The sequence below is a fragment of the Podarcis melisellensis genome, assembly GCF_964234715.1.
Source record: "Podarcis melisellensis genome assembly, chromosome: Z".
Lineage (NCBI taxonomy): Eukaryota > Metazoa > Chordata > Lepidosauria > Squamata > Lacertidae > Podarcis > Podarcis melisellensis.
This window is the reverse complement of record NC_138547.1, coordinates 3,020,410-3,041,991: the sequence shown is the minus strand read 5'-3', so window position 1 is coordinate 3,041,991 and position 21,582 is coordinate 3,020,410. Positions and strand designations below refer to the sequence as shown.

The 21,582-nt window shown below is 46.5% G+C and overlaps 1 protein-coding gene across 1 annotated transcript; it reads left to right on the top strand.

The window, feature by feature from the left end:
• Window positions 1–247: 247 nt before the first annotated feature.
• UAP1L1 (UDP-N-acetylglucosamine pyrophosphorylase 1 like 1) lies at window positions 248–20,117 on the top strand. Its single transcript, XM_081896504.1, has 9 exons — window positions 248–972; window positions 2,842–3,046; window positions 6,003–6,178; window positions 7,264–7,436; window positions 10,433–10,626; window positions 13,057–13,197; window positions 15,330–15,515; window positions 17,129–17,195; window positions 18,953–20,117. Exons 1-9 carry the CDS (start codon window positions 678–680, stop codon window positions 19,037–19,039), a joined length of 1,524 nt encoding a protein of 507 aa, XP_081752630.1. The 5' UTR covers window positions 248–677; the 3' UTR covers window positions 19,040–20,117.
• Window positions 20,118–21,582: the final 1,465 nt, after the last annotated feature.

The following is a 21,582-nucleotide window of genomic DNA, read 5'->3' as shown; positions in this document are numbered from 1 at the left end:
TCAGTCCTTGGCATGTTCGGTTAAAAGGATCCAGCTGCAAGCCTGGAAGTATCCCCAACCCGCTTCGAGCTGAAGGAGGACTTATGCATAAACATGCACAGCGTTACGCTGCAAGTAAGCGGAATCGCTTCAGATCAGACAAACAAGTTCGAAGCGAGCGCCCAGTATAGACAGCTAACAGTTTTGCATCCTCGCGGGAAACAGGACGTAGAAGCGGGGGGCGTTCCTTATGCCTGGGGGCGGGACTGCGCGCTGGCTGCAATTTCCTCCAGCCTTTTCTCTCCTTCCTCCTTCCTCCTGACCCCCACCAGTTGCTTTTTTAAAGTTTGACCAGTTGCAATTTTGTTTTATTCCCCGCCCCCTCTTGCTAATAGAAGGGGAACCCTGCCTGGTTGGACGAGCGCACGCCTGAAATCAGTCCACTCAGGCGAAGGGGGGCGGGGCGGGAATTTGGAAGTGACACGGGTTTCCGTGCTGTGGTTGCAAGAGAGGATCTTGCAAGTAACCGACCTTCACAGGGGGACGAGGTGGAGGCGACGTTCCGTTTCTTCCCGGGGAACGTTCCACAAACTTTGCCGCGCGCTCCCCAGGGACAGTTTTGCAGCTGTTGCAAATTGCAAAAAAGACGCTCTTTCCCCTTTGCAAAAGCTCAGCAAGCAGCGCAGAGAGAGGAGGTGATGGCCTGCCTGGAAGAGGAGATCCGGGCGCGGCTGGAGCGTGCCGGCCAGTCCCACTTGCTGCGCTTCTGGGGCGAGCTGGACCCGGCGCAGCGAGACTCGCTCCTGGAGTCGCTGGCGAAACTGGACGCCGAGGAGCTGGGCGAGCATTGCCGGAGGGCGGCGGAGGCCTGCGCGCGGGAGGAAGAGCCGCGCCAGGAGAGACTGGGCTGCCGGATAGAGCCCGTCCCTCCAGAGTTCTTCGGCAGCGTCTGCAGGAGCGACCCGCGGACTTTGGAGCAGTGGGAGGAAGAGGGTAAGGCCAGGAGAGACCTGGCTTTTGGTAGCCCTTTTGACCTCTGGGGGTTGCAGGTGGAGGAGGATGAGCAAGCAGTTGGAACGTTGTGGGTTACTGTGTTAACTTCTCGCTGTGGAACCTCGGCGCAAAGGTAGTCTACCTGAGACTGCCGGAGGTCGGGTGCATGTGGTTGTACCTGCCTGCCTACGTGCGCTTCCCAGAGGCACCTGTTTGGATAATGATAGACCTTTGGTCCGATCCATTAGTGCTTTAATTTTCGGAGAGTGGGCGTGTGGAGAACGGACTACTGTACATTATTGGTTCTGTTCTTGTAACCCCGCCTTTCCTTGGTCGGTCACGCCCACTTAATCAGATACATCCACAGACACACCCACCGGCCCCTTTGGCTGCACCTTCCTCGGCAAAGGCCGTTTTGGAATACAGTACTGTAGTGGACGACATATAAACCGGCATATTTTTCTTCTTCATCGTTCCATGTAGAAACAACCTAAATGAAGAAGATTGCACAACTTTCGCACACAGTAAAATAAGTTTTGTGCCACCAGAAATTGTACATTTAGACATCAGGAAACTGTTCCCTTGCGTTGTCTGTGGCCCAAAATGCTGTTGTTGAGTAAAACATTTAAAGGAGTGATGCCCCCTGTAAGCCAGCCTTCTTCCTCCAGCTTGATAATCTCCCGTTGCCATTGGTGGCAATATTTGGCTAGGGCTGCTGGTAGTTGTAGTCCACCTGTTTATGAAGGGCGCCATGTTGGCAAAGCCTTCAGTGTTTGCAAAATACAGTTTGGCATGCCTGGGTGTGCTGTGTGCTTTGGGGTGGGCCAAAACTTGCCTTGGGTGCTGTGCAAACACCAGTTCTGCATTCAGAGTACTTGTGCACCTGTGCTACATAATTTTAATACCTTTAACAAAATTTATATACTGTTTGGTTATTTGACAGAAAACCTCTGAGCAGTTTACAAAGAGACTTGGGACTGAGGATTCCAACCAACTGCCTAGAAGACCAAAGAACCACTGGGCATGTGTAGATAGAGCTGAAGTAAAGCACACTCTGACATCATCAGGACCTAGGGCTACTAGAGGCTTTGTCCCCCGCCTCTAAGTACTAAGTACAGTGGTACCTCGGGTTACATACGCTTCAGATTACAGACTTCGCTAACCCAGAAGTATTACCTCAGGTTAAGAACTTTGCTTCAGGATGAGAACAGAAATCGTGCTCCGGCAGCGCGGCAGCAGAAGGAGGCCCCATTAGCTAAAGAGGTGCTTCAGGTTAAGAACAGTTTCAGTTTAAGAATGGACCTCCGGAATGAATTAATTACTTAACCCGAGGTACCGCTGTAGTACTGTCTGGGATTGCTTTTTACCTTCTCCTTCCCAGTTCCTTTTCCTTTTGTGTTGTATATTTTTGGTGGAAAGTCTTAGGGAAGAAACTGACTTAACTGTCATCGTAAGCTGCTCTGGGTGCTTACGAGTTGGAGTAAAAGTACTTCAAATAATTTAAATTCCCAGGCATTGCCTCAGTTTTTAAAGCTTCTTCTGGAGCTGTCAGACCTGTTCAGCGATGAGGGGAAAGAAGGCAGCTGGGTCCACAGAAATTGCACCATCACCCCTGTGCCTCTTTCAGATGATTCTTGCTTGGGGTGCGGGTAGGGGGCTTCCAGGCCCCCAAAGGAGCCTCTCACCCTGTGCACAGTCTCCAAGGGCAGCCATCCTGACTGAAGCTGATAATCTCTTAATCTCAGGGTCATGGGTTGGGCAAAAGATTCCTGCATTGCACTAGACTCGAAGGCCCTCATGGTCCCTTCCAAGCGTGATTTGAACGAGATACCTATTTCCTCCGGTGATCTTTCTCTTGTCTCCTTCAAGGGCTCCGTAAGATCTCCCAGAACAAGGTGGCCGTGCTCCTTCTGGCTGGAGGGCAAGGGACACGCCTCGGGGTGCCTTACCCGAAGGGCATGTATGATGTGGGGCTGCCGAGCCGTAAGACCCTCTATCAGATCCAGGCGGAGCGGATCCGCAGAGTGGAGCAGCTGGCTGGTGATAAGTTTGGAACTCGCTGCACAGTCCCTTGGTGGGTAGCTGGCTCCTGGGGTCTTAAGGCACTGGCCAGTGGCTCTTGTGGTCACATGGTGTCCCAAAATTCTTTGCTGTTGTTCCTTTTGCTGAGTGGCAGGGTGGTTTTATGCCAATCTGATGCACTCTTCTTGGAGCCAGTGTGGTGTAGTGGTTAAGAGCGGTGGACTCGTAATCTGGGGAACCGGGTTCGCTTCCCCGCTCCTCCACATGCAGCTGCTGGGTGACCTTGGGCCAGTCACACTTCTTGAAGTCTCTCAGCCCCACTCACCTCACAGAGTGTTTGTTGTGGGGGAGGAAGGGAAAGGAGATGGTTAGCCACTTTGAGACTCCTTAGGGTAGTGATAAAGCAGGATATCAAATCCAAACTCCTCTTCTTCTTCTTCTTGGTTTGCAGTGTGACTTCCATTGGCAAAGTCTGTTTAGACCAGGGGTTGGCAACCTTTGGCCCATGGGCCACAAGCAGCCCACGGGGGTCATTTAACTGGCCCTGAGCCGCCCCCGTGCTGAGCCGGCCACTTGGCGAGTCCCCGCCTGCTGTGCTAAACCAGTGCAGTACCGAGCTGGGACTCGCTTCTGTAACGCCGGGAATCACATCTGCGCATGTGCAGACGCCGAAAATTGCGGGCGGGCGATCCAGCCCACGGAGGGATCTCCGCTGGAGTGAACTGGCCCAGGCGAGGTAAACCTTGCCGGCCCCTGGTTAAACATTTAACTAGGATATTTCCAAAGCTCCAAAAAGATCAGGACTGTCCCCTGAAATCTTTGTCAGATAATCAGCTGAATGTTAATCAGTTGGTTAAACTTACATAAATTTGCATGTAACTGAAACAGTACCTCCAGAGAGGAGGGAGAAGCATATTCGGGACCTTTCACTTTAAGAGGTGGGTAAGGGGTGAGCTGACACAGGACGCGGGTGGCGATGTGGGTTAAACCACAGAGCCTAGGACTTCCCAATCAGAAGGTCGTTGGTTCGAATCCCCACGGTGGGGTGAGCTCCCGTTGCTCGGTCCCTGCTCCTGCCAACCTAGCAGTTCAAAAGCACGTCAAAGTGCAAGTAGATAAAAAGGTACCACTCCGGCGGGAAGGTAAATGGCGTTTCCGTGCGCTGCTCTGGTTTGCCAGAAGCGGCTTAGTCATGCTGGCTTCATGACCCGGAAGCTGTACGCCGGCTCCCTCGGCCAATAAAGCGAGATGAGTACCGCAACCCCAGAGTCGGCCACGACTGGACCTAATGGTCAGGGGTCCCTTTACCTTTAAGGGGTGACACAATATAAGTTTATAAAATGACATATTCATGGTGTGGGGAAAGTTTCCCTCCCTCCCTCCCTCCCTCCCTCCCTCCCTCCCTCCCTCCCTCATAATACTAGAATACATGGACATCCAATGAACCTGAATGCTGGAATGACTTCTTCACTCAGCGCATAGTTAAACTGTGGAACTCCCTCCCACAGGAGGCAGTGATGGTCACCAACCTGGGTGGCTTTAAAAGGGGACTGGACAAATTCGTGTTAGAGGAGAGAGTCATCAGTGGCTCCTAGCCCCAGTGGCTCTGCTCTGCCTCCACAGTCAGAGGCAGCAACGGTTCTGAACCAGTTGCTGGAAGCTACAAGAGGGGAGAGGGCTCTTGGGCTCTCAGTCCTGTTTGGGGTTTTCCCACAGGCATCTGGCTGGGCCCTGTGAAAACAGGACTCTGTTTGGGGCTGGGCGATAACTGGTTTTTAGCATGGTCATATATCACCACCTAAACACCACAATGTGTAAATACCGTATTTTTTGCTCTATAAGACTCACTTTTCCCCTCCTAAAAAGTAAGGGGAAATGTGTGTGTGTCTTATGGAGCGAATGCAGGCTGCGCAGCTATCCCAGAAGCCAGAACAGCAAGAGGGATTGCTGCTTTCACTGCGCAGTGATCCCTCTTGCTGTTCTGGCTTCTGAGATTCAGAATATTTTTTTCTTGTTTTTCTTCTCCAAAAACTTGGTGCGTCTTGTGGTCTGGTGCGTCTTATAGAGTGAAAAATGCGGTATATCACAATAGCTGAAATAAAGATAGAGCTATGTAGAAGCATTGGTTGGCTTCACAGATTCCCCCCCCCTCCCCCTGCGTTGTGATCTTTGCATGTCATTGCTGTTTACTTCTGTGTTTTTGAGTCTTCAAAAGAAAGGCATGTGCCTGTCCTTGTCATGCCCTGGGTGTGCCCAACTGCAAAAATACTACTACTACTACTAATAATAATAATAATAATAAATTTTTATTTATATCCCGCCCTCCCCAGCCAAGGCCAGGCCCAGAGCGGCTAACAACAGTAAAAGTAACACAGTTTACATAAATCACAATCTATTAATACATTCTAAAATCAATTCATTCTAAAATCAATTCAGAATCAAATTAATGGCAACCATTGGGCTAGAGTTCTGTGAAGAGTGCCAAAGGAGGGGGTCAGGCTGTGCCTTGGCCAAAGGCCTGGTGGAACAGCTCTGTCTTGCAGGCCCTGCGGAAAGATGTCAAGTCCCGCAGGGCCCTAGTCTCTTGTGACAGAGCGTTCCACCAGATCGGGGCCAGTGCTGAAAAGGCCCTGGCTCTGGTTGAGGCCAGCCTAACCTCTCTGTGGCCCGGGACCTCCAAGATGTTTTTGTTTGCAGACCGTAAGGTCCTCCGTGGGACATACCAGAAGAGGTGGTCCCGTAGGTACGTGGGTCCTAGGCCATATAGGGCTTTAAAGGTCAAACCCAGCACCTTAAACCTGACCCTGTACTCCACCGGGAGCCAGTGCAGCTGGTATAGCACTGGCTGAATGTGAAGGACCCCATTGCCGCGGCATTCTGCACCCGCTGGAGTTTCTGGGTCAGTCTCAAAGAAACGTTCTCTGCTTGCTTTGGTTGTGTGAATCCAACCCTGCTGGTTTCTTTGTCCAGTGCTTCTAACTGCAGTGCCATGTTTGCCTCCCCGGCAGGTACATTATGACCAGTGAGTTCACTTTGGGACCGACAGAGAAATTCTTCCAGGAGCACAACTACTTTAACCTGGAGAAGTCCAACATCATCATGTTTGAGCAGAGGATGCTCCCAGCCGTGGCATTTGATGGGAAAGCAATCTTGGAAGAGAAAGGGAAGATTGCCATGGCGCCAGGTATACAGCAGCTTTCCTAAAGTTGGGAAAGTGTTACGTCTTGCTTGGGAGCTTCTGAAGGCCTCTCACTGGCACCGTTTTGAATATTTGAGTGAAAAGGGGCATTGTGTGTAGCGAGTCCTTCACATGTGGCAGGTGCAGAGCTTTCTGGTAGCAGCACAGCTGTATCATTTTTCTTTTTCAGAATGGATTTATTATTTTTTTAAATGCAACCACAACAAAAGGAAAGGGAACAATAGATTGAAAGTGCCATACCTTGGAAGGACAAAAGTACAGAGTTAAAGTACAGGTCCGAAGGGATGATACAGTATTAACTCATACAAAGATTCCCTTTACAAATAATGAAGATTTATAAAAATAAAAGTATTATCCGCCTGTGAGTTGCATTGTTATTGAGAGTAAAGGTTCTATATAGCTTTAAGTGAGCCAGACATTTACATATACTGATTGCACTCAATATTTGTACTGTTTAGGGAATACAATTGTATACAATTGTATAGAGAATACAATCATGCCATATAATACATACTATTATAATAATTATTTATTAGGTCTCTTACCTGCCCTTCACTGTGAAGTTCTAGGATGGGTTTCATTTTATTTATTTATTTTAAAAATTGTTTGTTTGTGGTATTTGTACCCTGCTCTTCAGCCTTAAAGACTCCCAGAGCGGATTACTTATAGTCAAAACAAGATAGTCCCTACCTGCAGGCTTGCAATCCAAAAATAAAAGACAGAATATTACAATCAATAGGATAGGATGTGTCCTAAAATATATATCTCAGCTTTCAAAGGCCAGAGTAAGGCCATATTTTATCAGCCTGAAAGATCAGGGAACCATCTTTCCCTTTGACCTGCACCCCCGAAGGTGGGCTGCCTATATTTTTTAAATTGCAAGTGCTACATGTGCATTTGTTTGGTTATACATTCCTCCGCCAACATTTACAAGCAGTGGTAAAACTGGTTACAGAGATTGCGGGTGAGAGGCAGAGGTGGGTGGTTGATAGCATGGATGCTGGCCAGTTGGTGCTGGTCCTTACCCAGTTTCTGTTTGGTAGTTAACTCATTCCTTGTGTGTGTTGCAGATGGCAACGGTGGTTTGTACCGTGCCCTGATGGACAACAAGATCCTGGAGCACATGGAGCGGTGTGGCGTCCAGTACGTCCATGTCTACTGTGTGGACAACATCCTTGTCAAAATGGCAGATCCCGTCTTCATTGGTTTCTGTGTCTCGAAAGGAGCTGATTGTGGTGCTAAGGTGACAGAGAAAAAAACATTGGGCAGGGATGATCGCACAATTCCCTTGTGTGCAGGGCGGAGGGCTGTCATGGTTAAGAATGAGCAAGGAGGAGCAAAGATAAGATCTCCATCTCTGCTAGAGGTGACTCATCTTCTGATGGTCCTTTCAACATCCAAATGACAATTACATTGCTCATCATGGTTATGCCCTGTGGTACCCCAGGACCCACAGCTGGGGTGTAAGTAAAGGACAATTGCATCTTAGGCTCGATTAAGTTGTCCAGTTTAAACCTTAATGTGGCTGAAAGCCAGCTGGCTGAAATCCCCCAAATTAATGGCATGCAAGGCTTAAGAGTCTAAAAGTTGATTTTGCATCGGGGGTACGGAAAGAGCTTTTAAGTACTTGCTTACTGAGTGCCGGAAGGCTCTTGTGAGGTTTTTTAGGATTTTGCAGGAGCTTCCCAGAGCCCAGCTTCAAAGCTGTTTTCCTTGCTTGGATGGTAAGGATGGTCATGCAGTGGTGATTCCAAGGGGGCGCTTCGGGTATACACATTTTTGTGCATATGCGCCATCCCCAGAATGTACCCCCAACACAAGATGCAGTCATACTGCTCGTTAAACTACAGTATTTTCCCGTGTATAAGACACGCCCATGTATAAGACAACCCTCCCTTTTTTTTAAACCCAAAATTAAGAAATTAAGTTGTTTAGCCATGGGGGAAGGGGGAGGTCACTTCTCCCAATCGCTCACCTGCCTGCTCGCCACTGCCGATCACTTTCCACAGCCACTGGCAATCGCACACCTTGCCGCCAATTGTCTGTCTGCTTGCCACCACCAACAGCCCACCTGCCCACTTCCCACAGCCGCCAATCGCCTGCCCAATTGCCTCAGCCACAGCCAATCGCCAGCAGGCCTTGCCGCAGCCACCAATCACCCGCCCAATCGCCGCTGCCAATCTCCTGCTTGCTGCTGCCATTAATCACACGTCCCCCCTCCGCATTCACTATCCGTGTATAAGACAACACCCAATTTTTGCCTAACTTTTTTAAAGCAAAAAGCATTGTCTTTTACACGGAAAAATATGGTAATAAAACTGTTGTGGATTGGGGGCGGGGAGTTTGGTCCTTCCACATGCCCCCCCCCAATATTTGGTGTGGTTTTTTTAAAAAACCCAAAGCGTTGCTTGTGTCTGGCAGGTTGCAGATGGAATCTGATTAATAATAATAATAATAATAATAATAATTTATTTTTATTTATACCCCATCCTTCCTGGTTCAGAAAACCGGGCTCAGGGCAGCTAACAACAAATTTAAAACACTTAATTGATGCTACAAAAAGCAGCATAAAATATGATATAAAGCGTAAATAACAATAAAATCAAGAATAAAAAAATCAATTTAGGGGGGAAATCCATCCAATAAACATTGGATGATCACCAGGGCTAGCTGGCTAAATTAGTCCCAGTTGGGCCAGCGAGGAGACGAGGGGAGAATTAGCTGTGGGATCCCAGAGCGGTGAATCCCTCCCTGCTGAAATGAACCTTCCTCCTCATTTGTTACTGCATTTAAAAAAAAATCTAGATCTGCTTTTGCCTCCATGTAATGTGTTGCATTTCTTCCACCTGCCTCGGAGCCATAAACATGTTGAATATAGGCAGTGTCTGTGGTGGACAGTATATGGAACTTTAAGTACCCTTAAAGCAAAATGAAACAAAACATGAAAAGTGAGTTTTTTAGATGAACTTTGAACACCTATGGGCAGTGCCTAGGTAAAATCTTAGAAGGGTGTTGAGGGGTGACTGGCAGAGATCCTTTCCCCCCACTTCCTGGGCCTGCAAGAGTTAAGTAATCTCGTGCTAAACAGGCAAACATATGCACCCAGTTAATTGACCATGTGAATTTCTGAATCCAGCATCCTCTGAGCAGAATTGGGTTTGATCTGTAGAATCAAGAATTACCTGGACACAGGTATAGTAAGAGAAGATCAGAAAATATTCCTCTATGCCACAGGAGCGTCAAGGACCCTAACTGCTAAAAACTGGCAAAAAGAAACTGTGCCAACAAAAAAGGAATGGCAAGACAAACCATTAAGAGTATATTGAGCTGGCTAGATTAACAGAGGCAATTAGAGATCACACTAGACAAGAGTTTCAAAAAGCCTGGGGGAAATGCAGAGAACACTTCACAAAACAGTGCCCTAAAATACATCCCTGGAGTTGTTTTGATTAATGTCTGCAGGAGACTTTGTGGATATTTAAGTTATAATTAGAAAAATCTTAATAATTATTCATAAAGGAAACAGTTTATAAGAAGTAACTGTATTTTTCGCTCTATAGGACGCACTTTCCCCCCTCCAAAATTAAGGGGAAATGTGTGTGCGTCCTATGGAGTGAATGCAGGCTCCTTGGCTTCAGCAATAGGAACGCGAAGCCTCCAAAACGCAGAAGAGCGAGAGGGGTCAGTGCACAGTGACCCCTCTCGCTCTCCAGGCTTCCAAGGTAGCTGCCTGAAGCCTCCAGAGCGCAGCAGGAACTCCCGCTGCGCTCCGGAGGCTTTGGGTGAACGCACCTTGAACGCACAGAACACACCTTGTTTTAGAGGGGGAGAACAAGAAAAAAAAATTCTCCCCCTCTGCGCAGTGCCCCTTCAGCGAAGCGGCAGGAGAAATGGAAGAAATGTTCTCCCCCTCTAAAATAAGGTGTGTCCTATGGTCGGGTGCGTCCTATAGAGCGAAAAATACAGTAATTAAGGAGGCCATATACAGGATAAAGGAAGTTTTTATTTGTTGTTTGTATTGTTGTATGTTATGCTCATTGTATGTTATGTTCACATTTAATGAGGGTGGATTGTATATTGGGGGAGGTTATGTTATGTTGTAAATAAAATTCCAATAAAAAATATTTTTAGAAAGAAAAAAGAATTACCCAGCCCCTCCACCTGCTCGATCCACTCTTTGCGGTTATTTTACTTGCTACCTGACTCAAAAATTCTATTTTTGTTTGTTTGTTTGTTAAGGTAGTGGAAAAAGCCTACCCCACAGAGCCAGTTGGGGTGGTTTGCTCTGTGGACGGAGTATATCAGGTGGTGGAATACAGCGAGATCTCCTTAGAAACGGCACAGAGGAGAAACATGGATGGCCGGTTGACATACAGCGCTGGGAATATCTGCAATCACTTCTTTAGTCTTGACTTCCTGAAGGCTGTCACAGAGTGAGTCCTGCAGTTGTGCATGCTCACTTTCCCATGACCTGTTCCAGAGTTTATGAGTGTGGGATCTGCATCCTGGAAATCATTGCAGTGGGAAGGGATGCATGCATTTCTGAGCATTGTATCAGGATTGTGACAAACTGAGCTCCTAGTTGTTGTAAACAAAATCTGCCCTTTTTTCCCTTATGGGGTATCCAAGAGCCCATATAGAGTCCTTACGTGGGTTCCCTATAGGTAGGAGAAAATAGCAGAGGCCAACCAGAAAATATTGAGAAGCAAAGCAGCTAGTAAGCCTGATCTTTGTTAAAACTGTTGCAACAGGGTGCTCCCCCCACACGTAGGAGAGAGGAGGAACCCAGAACCAAGGTGTGCCTGCCCTTATATAGACATTTTAAATTCCCTGCCTTGGTCTCAAGACCACCCCTCCATACATCATATATACATCACAGAAAAGGTGGTCTACAACAGAAATTTGAATGTTGTTATTTTCCTGTCTGCCAGGTTATCTGATAATGCCTTATCTGATTGGCTTTCCTGGTAGTCTGCCCATTCCTTTGAGATGGTAATTACCCACTTCCTGAGACAATGGGAAGGTTCCCTCACCCCCTCCCTCCTTGCAGAGAAAACATTTGGTCAGTCTGGGAGTCAAAATGGTTTCAGGGAGTCAAATTGGTTTCAGGAAGGTCTTCCTGTGCTGCTCCAGACATACATATATATATATATATATATATATATATATATATATATATATATATATATGCAGGTTTTGGTGTCCTCGGGTGTCTTCCCGTGTAAAAGTTGGGGTGTCTACGAAAGCATATATATATATATATATATATATATATATATACACACACACACACACACACGCACACACACACATATGACCTTAAAATTCTATTACATAGTTTTCTGGTTAGAAGCTGTAGAATCATAGTGCTTTAGACTTGGTAGAGGACTCCCAAGGGTCATCTAGTCCAACCCCCTGCAATTCAGGAATCAGAGCTAAGGAACCCCTGACAGATGGCCATCCAAACTCTGTGTGGAAACCTCCAGCGAAGGAGCGTCTACCACCTTCAGAGGCTGCCCGTTCTATAGCTCTTAAAGCTATGCATTTCCATTTTTATAGCAGGCAGCTTCAGCAGGCTTTTAAACTCACTTTATTCAGCAATACTGCATGCAGAAGATAAAATCTATAATGAACACTATTTAATGGAGGATAAAGCTTGGAATGGCTGCCAGCCACAATGACTATGCTCTGCCTCCACATTAATGTTTCTGAATATCAGTTGCTGGAAAATACACAGCAGTGGACAGTGCTCAGATCCTGCACTTTTCCACAGGCATCTGGTCGGCCACTGTGAGAACAGGACTGGAGGAGCCATTGGCCTGATCCAGCAGGGCTCTTCTTAGGTTCATATTTTGAAGAAACTCTAATGCAAAGGAATTTCAGTGGACGCTCAGGTTGCAAATGTGATCTGTGCGGGTTGCACGTTTGCAACCCGCAGCCTTTGCAACCTGCAGCTGCACGTCTGTGCACGCACGAGTTGCGATTCGGTGCTTCTGCGCATGCACAAAGCGCAATTTAGCAGTTCTGCGTATGCGCGACCGCCGAAACCCGGAAGTAACCCATTCTGGTACTTCCGGGTTTCAGCGGTCCGTAACTCGAAAAAACACAACCTGAAGTGCCTGTAACCCAGGGTATGACTGTAGTCCTGTAATTGGAAAAACAGGAGAACTAAAAAACTTGGTTGCTACCATCCAGGCAGCCCCCCCCCAAAAGACGGCTTACCTACATGCTCTCCTAAACTGCGGCCTCTGTCGTATAGCTCTTAAACTACAGTCCTAGGACAAATCTTTGCCTTCTGTTTGAAAGGCAGATTTCAGAAAACCCACAGAAACAACTCCAATATACCAGTGAATCATTATCCAAAAATTTCCAGGAAGTGTCTGGCGAATTGCCAAAAATAACTTATGCAGAGTCCCCCCCCCCTTTCTCCATGAAAACAGCTCAGCAGAAAGGTCCCCACCAGCAGTTTGTCAAACACATCACCCCTCCTGCAGAAAAGTGGGGGAACAAAATAATCAGGGGGATGAAGCTTTCCTCCCACTTTCCCACCCCCCCTCCCCATTTAAATTAAACTTGTCCATAGAATCATAGAATTGTAGAGTTAGGAGGGCCACCAGGTCCAACCCTTTGAAATGCAGAAAGAAGCATGGAGATAGTTTGGAAACCCTGGATCATCAAACTGATTGTGGCAGTAGATTTCAGGCAAGTGAAAAGGCAGAATGCGCCTCTCCTTCGCCTTACAGCTGTGCAGTGCAAGGAATGACCTGGCGCAGCCCTGTTGCTGCACAACAACATTTTTTAGCAGAGCAGAGTTTGAAGAAGTCTCCTGTGTGCTTATGTGTCTGTCCTTCCCTGTCCACCAGGAAGTTTGAGCCCCGCTTGAAACGCCATGTGGCTGTCAAGAAAGTCCCTTTCGTCGACCAGGAGGGCAATCGGGTGACGCCGCTAAAACCCAACGGGATAAAGCTGGAGAAGTTTGTGTTTGATGTGTTCCAGTTTTCTAAGTTAGTACCAAATGTGTCTCTTTTCTCTTTCAGTGTATCCTGTTCTTTGGGGCAGGAGTTGGGGAGACTCAATAAACTGGCCTTGGCCAAACTGGTGCCTGCCAACCATTTTGGACTACACCTCCCATCTGCCTCTGCTGGGCCTGATGGGGGGCACAGCCCAAAACATTTGGAGCGCATCAGGTTGCTAAATGATAATGGAACCAGCTGCTACGGGGTAAGGGGTTGTGACAACACAGGGTGTCTCCCAAACTTCTGATAGCTTCTGGTTTTGTTTTCTGAATCAAAATGGCAGGCACGCTTACCTGCTGCACCCTAGAGCATTTTCTTTTTTTGAGGGATTGATTATTGCAGTCAGTAGATGAGAAAATTACATGTGCAGCTGTAGCTGCTGTAACAGGGCAGAATGGTGTGCCCTGGTAGCCTCTAGATTACTACCATGAGTTATATGTGGGGCTTCCTATGAAAACCGTTTGGAATTTGGCTGCATTAAGGTAAAGGGACCCCTGACCGTTAGGAGCAGTCGTGGCCGACTCTGGGGTTGCGGCGCTGATCTTGCTTTATTGGCCAAGGGACCCGGCGTACAGCTTCCGGGTCATGTGGCCAGCAGGACTAAGCCGCTTCTGGCGAACCAGAGCAGCACACGGAAATACCGTTTACCTTCCCGCCAGAGCGGTACCTATTGATCTACTTGCACTTTGACGTGCTTTCAGACTGCTAGGTTGGCAGGAGCAGGGACCGAGCAACAGGATTCCCGTCGCGGGGATTTGAACCACTGACCTTCTGATCGGCAAGTCCTAGGCTCTGTGGATTAACCCACAGCGCCACCCGCATCCCACCTGTGCTCCTAATAACAATGATGGCTCCACCAACAACAGTGAAATTTTAAGCTTCTTTATTAGAAGCTGTCTGAGCAGTGCTTTACACCAAATGTACTGTACAGGTATGTGTGTAGATAGATAGATGATAGATAGATGATAGATAGATAGATGATAGATAGATGATAGATAGATGATAGATAGATAGATGATAGGTAGATGATAGATAGATAGATAGATAGATAGATAGATAGATAGATGATAGATAGATAGATGATAGATAGATAGATAGATAGATAGATAGATGATAGATAGATAGATGATAGAGATAGATGATTGATAGATAGATAGATGATAGATAGATAGATAGATGATAGATAGATAGATGATAGATAGATGATAGATAGATAGATAGATAGATAGATAGATAGATAGATAGATAGATAGATGATAGATATAGATAGATAGATGATAGATATTGATAGCATTCTGCTAGAATCCAGAGACCCAGCTTGAATGCATCATGTTTTTCAGATCACCTATCTAGAAATATTTAGTTCACATCCACACCATAAATTAAAAGCACCCTTATATTGTTCTGCTTTAACAGTCATGGGGACTGTATTTTGTTAAGAGTGCTGGGAATTATAGGCCTGTGAAGTCAGCACCCTTAGACTACTTTTGGGGTGTGGAAGGCATGGTGGCTAAATTATCTGTTTATTAATTAAATTTATTAGTCGCATGGCAACTTTAAAAGTCCACACCGTACATACATTAAAGCCGGAGGAGGGGGGGAAGAAGAAATACATTAAAACATCCTACCCACTCTAAAAGGCCATAGGCGGTTAAAAGCCAAAGCCCCGGTTAAAAAGGAAGGTTTTTGCCTGGTGCCTGAAGATACATAACGATGGCACCAGGTGAGCCTTGCTAGGGAGAGCTTTCTACAAGCGGAAAGCCACCACGGAAAAGTCCCTGTTCTCCTTTTGCCCCTCTCCAGACCTCCTGGGCCTCGGATGATGACCACAGGGTACAGACTGGTTCCTATGGTACAAGAGTGCTTTTAAATGTCTTGTGTGGATGTGGCTTTAGTTCGCTTTTGCAGTCAAGTCCAACTGGAATTGGCAGCTTAGAGAATAGCTGCAAGGTCTCCCTGCTTGTCTCCAAATGCATTCCTTTCATGGATATGGCAAGTTACGTTTTCCTGGATTTTGGAACGTGCCGTGGCCTCAATGGCTCCATGCTGCATATTCAGGAAGGCATGACCACAACTGAAACTCCCATTTTAAGCCTCCAGTTTCTCCTTTCTGTTAACAGGAAGTTCGTAGCCTTTGAGGTCCCGAGGGAAGAGGAGTTCTCGCCTTTGAAGAACTCTAATGTGGCCGACAAAGACACTCCCATCACAGCTCGCCGGTCACTCCTCTCCCAACACTACCGTTGGGCTGTGAAGGCAGGAGCTAGATTTGTCAACGGCAATGGCCAGAGGATACCTGAAGAACCAAGGTCTGTGAAGGCTTCTCCGATTTATCCTCCCCAAGGGATTGAGGGAACCATAGTTTACCCCAAGGGGCCAGGGAGTACTAGATGAATTTGTGACATGGAATGCTGCCACAGTGAAACACTGTGTGCGTGTGGCCCCATCGGCAGTATGCGTAAAGCAGTTATCACACCACTTTAAGCAGTCATGGCTTCCTGTAAAGAATCCTGGGAATTATTTAAGGGTCCTGAGAGTTGTTAGAAGACCCCCTACTCCTCTTACAGGGCTACAATTCATGGAGCGGTTTAGCAGTCAAGCCCTCTTCCCAGGAAACTCTGGGAGCTGTAGTTCTGAGTGGGGAATAGCTGGGGGTCTGGTCAGGACTAACTGTTAAGTATCTGTTTAACATCCTTGCAACAGATTTTTGGCCTCATCCACACCATACACTTGAAGTACTATGATACTACTTTAAATAGGTGTGGCTTCTCCCAAAGGATTCTGGGAGCTGTAGTTTGTTAAGGATTCTCAGAGAAGACCCTCCCTGCTCCCAGAGCTACAATTCCCAGAGTTCCCTGGCGATTGCTAAACCACTCTGGGAATTGGTGCTTTTGGAGGGGAATTGGGGTGGGGGGTTGTCTCCTAACCCCTCTCAGCAGCTTCAGCAAACCACAGCTCCCAGGTTTCATGGCTGTTCAAAGTACAGTGGTACCTCGGGTTACAGACACTTCAGGTTACAGACTCTGCTAACCCAGAAATAGTACCTTGGGTTAAGAACTTTACCTCAGGATGAGGCGGCAGCGGGAGGCCTCATTAGCTAAAGTGGTACCTCAGGTTAAGAACAGTTTCAGGTTAAGAATGGACCTCCGGAACGAATTAAGTTCTTAACCCGAGGTACCACTGTAGTATGATAGTGCCTTAAGTGTATAGCGCAGATGAGATCTTCTTGTGGAGATAAATTGTGCCCTCCGGGGTTTATACCAGAGAGAGGAAGAGTGCAATGAAGCAGCTTTCTCCAAGATGGGGCGGGATTCCAGCCACCTGCTGCAGCCACCAAGATGGATGTTGTATTCCTGCAGCATTTGGAAGGCACTAGATTAGGAGAAGTTGTGTTAACGTCACGTGTTGTGACCAAACTCTTAATATGGTGCAGGTTTTATTTTGTTCTATTTTAAAGGGGGGGTATAATAATAAAACACAGGGTTCATGAATCAAAGCTTATTGGGGTCATCCTCTCTGATCTGGGGTGCCTTTCTCCCCGTCCCAGGTTTGTGAGGCCATAAAATAATAGAACTGTATGGTTGAAAGAGACCCAAAGCGTCTTCTAGTCCAATCTCCTGCATATAGAAGTACATTGCAGTTATGCATTCTGGTTGCAGTTATTCGGGTGGCAAGGGAAAAACACTTGGCTAATGCTCTGGTGCTTCTGTTTATTGTTTACTTCATTTATATATGACTTGTCTTCCAAGCACCCATGGTAGATTACAGTTTTAAAATACCAAAACCAAACAGATGAAATAACACAGCCTCGGGCTGTGTTGAGCAATTTCTGTTGTTGCCTGGGCTGCCTGCCTGCCTCTCTTTTCTGTGGCTTGTCATATGTTTGCAGAGAGACATTATTTTCATTTTTCTCTCTTTTCAGTTTATCAGGAGATGATGAACCACCCGCTGTATGTGAGATTTCACCTCTAGTCTCTTACTTTGGGGAGGTGAGGGCAACATTTTATGTGAACTCCTGTTATAGATTCAATATCTGCTTCTAAGGAAATAAGTTATTGTTTCTGAGCCAGTGCAAAGAATATTGGAGATGTTGTAGAGCAGGCATAGGCAAACTCCGGCCCTCCGTATGTTTTGGAACTACAATTTCCATCATCCCTAGGTAACAGGACCAGTGGTCAGGGATGATGGGAACTGTAGTCTCAAAACATCTGGAGGGCCGGAGCTTGCCTATGCCTGTTGAAGAGCCCTGAGATTGAAGAATGTTCAGCCAACATGGCAAGTATGGAATAAACTCCACATGAGCAAACTCTCCCTTCATAAGGGATCAGGCAATAAAAGGTAAAGGTAAAGGTACCCCTGCCCGTACGGGCCAGTCGTGTCCGACTCTAGGGTTGTGCGCCCATCTCACTTAAGAGGCCGGGAGCCAGCGCTGTCCGGAGACACTTCCGGGTCACGTGGCCAGCGTGACGAAGCCGCTCCGGCGAGCCAGCACCAGCACAGCACACGGAAACGCCGTTTACCTTCCCGCTATAAAGCGGTACCTATTTATCTACTTGCACTTAAGGGTGCTTTCGAACTGCTAGGTGGGCAGGAGCTGGGACCGAAAGACGGGAGCTCACCCCGCCGTGGGGATTTGAACCGCCGACCATGCGATCGGCAAGCCCTAGGCGCTGAGGTTTTACCCACAGCGCCACCCGCGTCTGGATCAGGCAATAGCGTCTTTCAAATGTGGCAGAGTCCGCAGAGCTATATAGGCTTTCCTCCATTTGGAATTTGTGATGCTGGTTACATATAATTACAAAAAACACAAAATACTGTTGTGTCAGAATAATAAAAAAGAAAAGCAGCTAAGAATAGTTTCTTCCCTATTATTATTAAAATCTTTTTGATTGTTTTATAAGTGTATGTGTGTCGCTTTTAGAGTTAACAACCTAGCAGGTCCTTGTCTGCAGAGGTTTAAAATCCAGAATAGGCAGGAGGGACTTAAGGAGAATCAGTATGTGACAGGAAATAAAGGCTGAAAGATGGGTTACAGCAGGGGTCCGCAAACCTTTTCAGCAGGGGGCCGGTCCACTGTCCCTCAGACCTTGTGGGACTATATTTTGAAAAAAATAATGAACGAATTCCTATGCCCCACAAATAACCCAGAGGTGCATTTTAAATAAAAGGACACATTCTACTCATGTAAAAACACGCTGATTCCCGGACTGTCCGCGGGCCGGATTGAGAAGGCGATTGGGCCGGATCCAGTCCCCGGGACTTAGTTTGCCTACCCATGGGTTACAGCAGCAAGAGGAACCCTCTGACTCTCCAGCAGCGATTCACCTCATATTTGCAACATTTCCAACCATTGGCTGAGGCTGCTGGGAGTTGGCTTCTAACATCTAGAGGGCCACAGATACCCCAATCCCCTGACTTAGGGGCAAAATTCGTGGTTAGATTTTAAAATGGGTGGAGAACCTCAGGCCTGGGTATTTAATGTGGCCCTTGAGGCTTTTCTGGCGGTTAGGACTCTCTGCAAGCTACTTGCCCCACTGCTGTGAGTGCTTAGCCTTGGCTTGAATGTATGCTGAAGTGTGTTGATGCCTCTTGACATATTCCGCGGAAGTAAGCTACAAAAGCAAGAGCCACATTGGTTATTCCACCCACTTTCATCTCTGGTCCTGACCATCACTGTCATGCAAACTCTGAAAGCTTGCCCATAAGGGAAGGTGGCCTTTGGCTCAAAATTCGTTTTCTTTTGCAGGGACTAGAGAAGTACCTGAAAGCCAAAGACCTCCAGTCACCTTTTCTTCTCGATGAAACCAAAGCAGCAACATTAACAAGAGCTTGAAGGAAGACCCAACTTGGAAGATTGTCCTCTGCGACCATCTTTTTGCTTGACTGTTGCTTTGTAATTAAGAAAAGAATAATTTTGAGAAGCTATCAGTGTTTATGATACTATAAAGCCAAAATCTTCTACCTTTTCTGCTTCTGGGTTGGGGTTGTTAGGTCACACTGTGCCTGGAGAGTGATGGTTTCTGCCCTTGATTGTCCCAATAGCATTCTCTGCAACTTTCAAAGAGCTGTCTGAAATAAGACCCATCATCCTTACTATGGCTGAGAGGGCCCTTGTGTGTAATGCTGAAATTGGAGGCAGCCCTGGGGGACGGGATTCTTTGCTGGTGTCAACACTCAAAGGAACCAGAGAGGCAGCAGATAGCTGAGAGGAACCTCTCAATAGTGCTGCACATATTCCATAGATATTATTTACCAATGCTGGGTGAAGGGGCTCTGTATTATCTTGGAGGAGCATGACTCAGTGGCAGAACAAACAGGAGGACCCATGTTTGATTATAGACAACTCCACTTAAAAGGATGTTAGGTGGTAGGTCTGGAGAAAGCTCTGGGCTTCAGACCTTGGAGATAAGCTTCCAGTGAGGAGCAAACAGTGCTTACCTAAATCTGCGTTTGCAAGAACTTTATACACACAAAGTTAAAGGCATTGTTGTGTCCAGAATCTCTTGCTTCATCTTGGAAGTCCTGCCCTGACTGCGGAAGAGACAGGATCTGAATTGCATCTATTTTGGCAGGGCCATTTTGAATCTGGTGTTTCCAGCTTGAGCTGAAAGCTTCCCTCTTCGCAAATCTTTGTGTAGCAGAGTGCATTGTTTTCTTTCTCCTTCTTAATTATCCCCAAACCGTCTATTGATACTGATAATGCCCTCCCTGAACTGGGACCCTCTAGTTGTTTTAGGACACTACAGTTTCTCTAATCTGTGACCATGCTGACTGGGGCTGATGGGAATACAACCATAGCTGAAGCCACCACATTGGAGAAAGCTGCTTTATACATGTTCTGGAAGAAAGTGATGAAAACCCTATATTGCCCCTTTTGTAATTTTCACATATTAAAAGTGCTTTAAAAAGTCTAGCTTGCCTTTTGTGTTTCTTTTTTTAAAACTGGCCCTACTCCCGAGACCTGGCACACAGACAGAAAACGCAACAAGAGGAGTTGCAATGCCCAGCCCTAGCAACTCCCAAATCAGTTCCCCTTCCATAGTTTACTAGTTTCCTTCCCTAGACATAGATGCAAGGTGGATGGGTGTAAGCTATATATATACAGGATCACTTGCCTTCTGCACTAAAAACCAGCAGGTACACAGGCAACCCAGATTGGATGACAAGCAAAGGCTCAGCTGTGTAAATGACGCAAATCATGACAGCTTACATAATGTATTTGTTTTTTGCGCAACTTATTCTCTTCCTGCTAGACAATAGAAGGGCAAGGCTTCTGATGGCTCTTGCCCACTGAAAATCTTACTCTGCCAACTCTGACTTCACATATCAGCTGATACTGCCCACATTTATAGAACTTTTTTTTTAAAAAAAAGCTTGCAGCCGTAATTACTTTTTAAAGTTTAAAGTTTTAGTTTCCAAAATAAAAGCTTTTAAATGTGAGCAATATCAGAAGATCTGCAAATGGAAAACTAAGGTCCTTTAAAGGCCATACACTGCAGTGCCATATGAAGAGTTGAGGAGTTACCGATTTGTGAGACGGATCCAGAGCCCTTCCTGTCCATTAGTGGTCCAATTTCTTTTGCAGGAAGGTTTCCATGAGCCAATTAGCAGCATTCTGCTAATTAGCAGCATTCCACCATAGTGCCAAAGATTTAAAAAAAATCTGGGCATAAGTATGCCCGTGCTTTCTGGCCAACATAAGGCTGCTTGACGGAATGGGCAATAATAACATACTTTAGGTCAGGATTAATGTGTGACCCTCCGGATGTTATAGACTACAGCTCTTTTCAACCCTGACGGGTCAGGTTCAGCTGAGGCTGATGAGCATTTTAGTCCAACATGTGGAGGGCCACAAGTAAGTCACTCCTGGTCTATGATGAAAGACTGGGTATAGATAAGTGTCTTAACAGATATTAAACATAAAGTGCTCAGTGTCATATTAAAGCAAGCAGTGTGATCCAAAATCCCATTTTTAAGGTTTGCAGTTCTATCAACATGGCAAATTTCCATGTTGTGGGAAGCTTTCTGATATATATAGATGTGTGTGTGTGTGTGTGTGTGTGTATAATATTAAAAGCACTTTCATATTGCAAGTTGCCTTAGACACTTCTTAGTAGCAGGTGTAAACAAAATCTGCTCTTATTCCCTTATGGGGTACACAAGAGCCCTTATAGAGTCCTTTGTAGTTTCTCCATCTGTAGGAGAAAATAACAGAGGCCAAGCAGAGAATATTGAGAAGCAAAGCAGCTAGTGAGACTGATCTTTATTAAACTGTTGCAACAGGGTTTTATTTTGTTTACAACACAATAGCTGAGATTGCAGGGTGCTTGACTGGATGACCCCCAGGATCCCTTCCAACACTACAATTCCATGAAA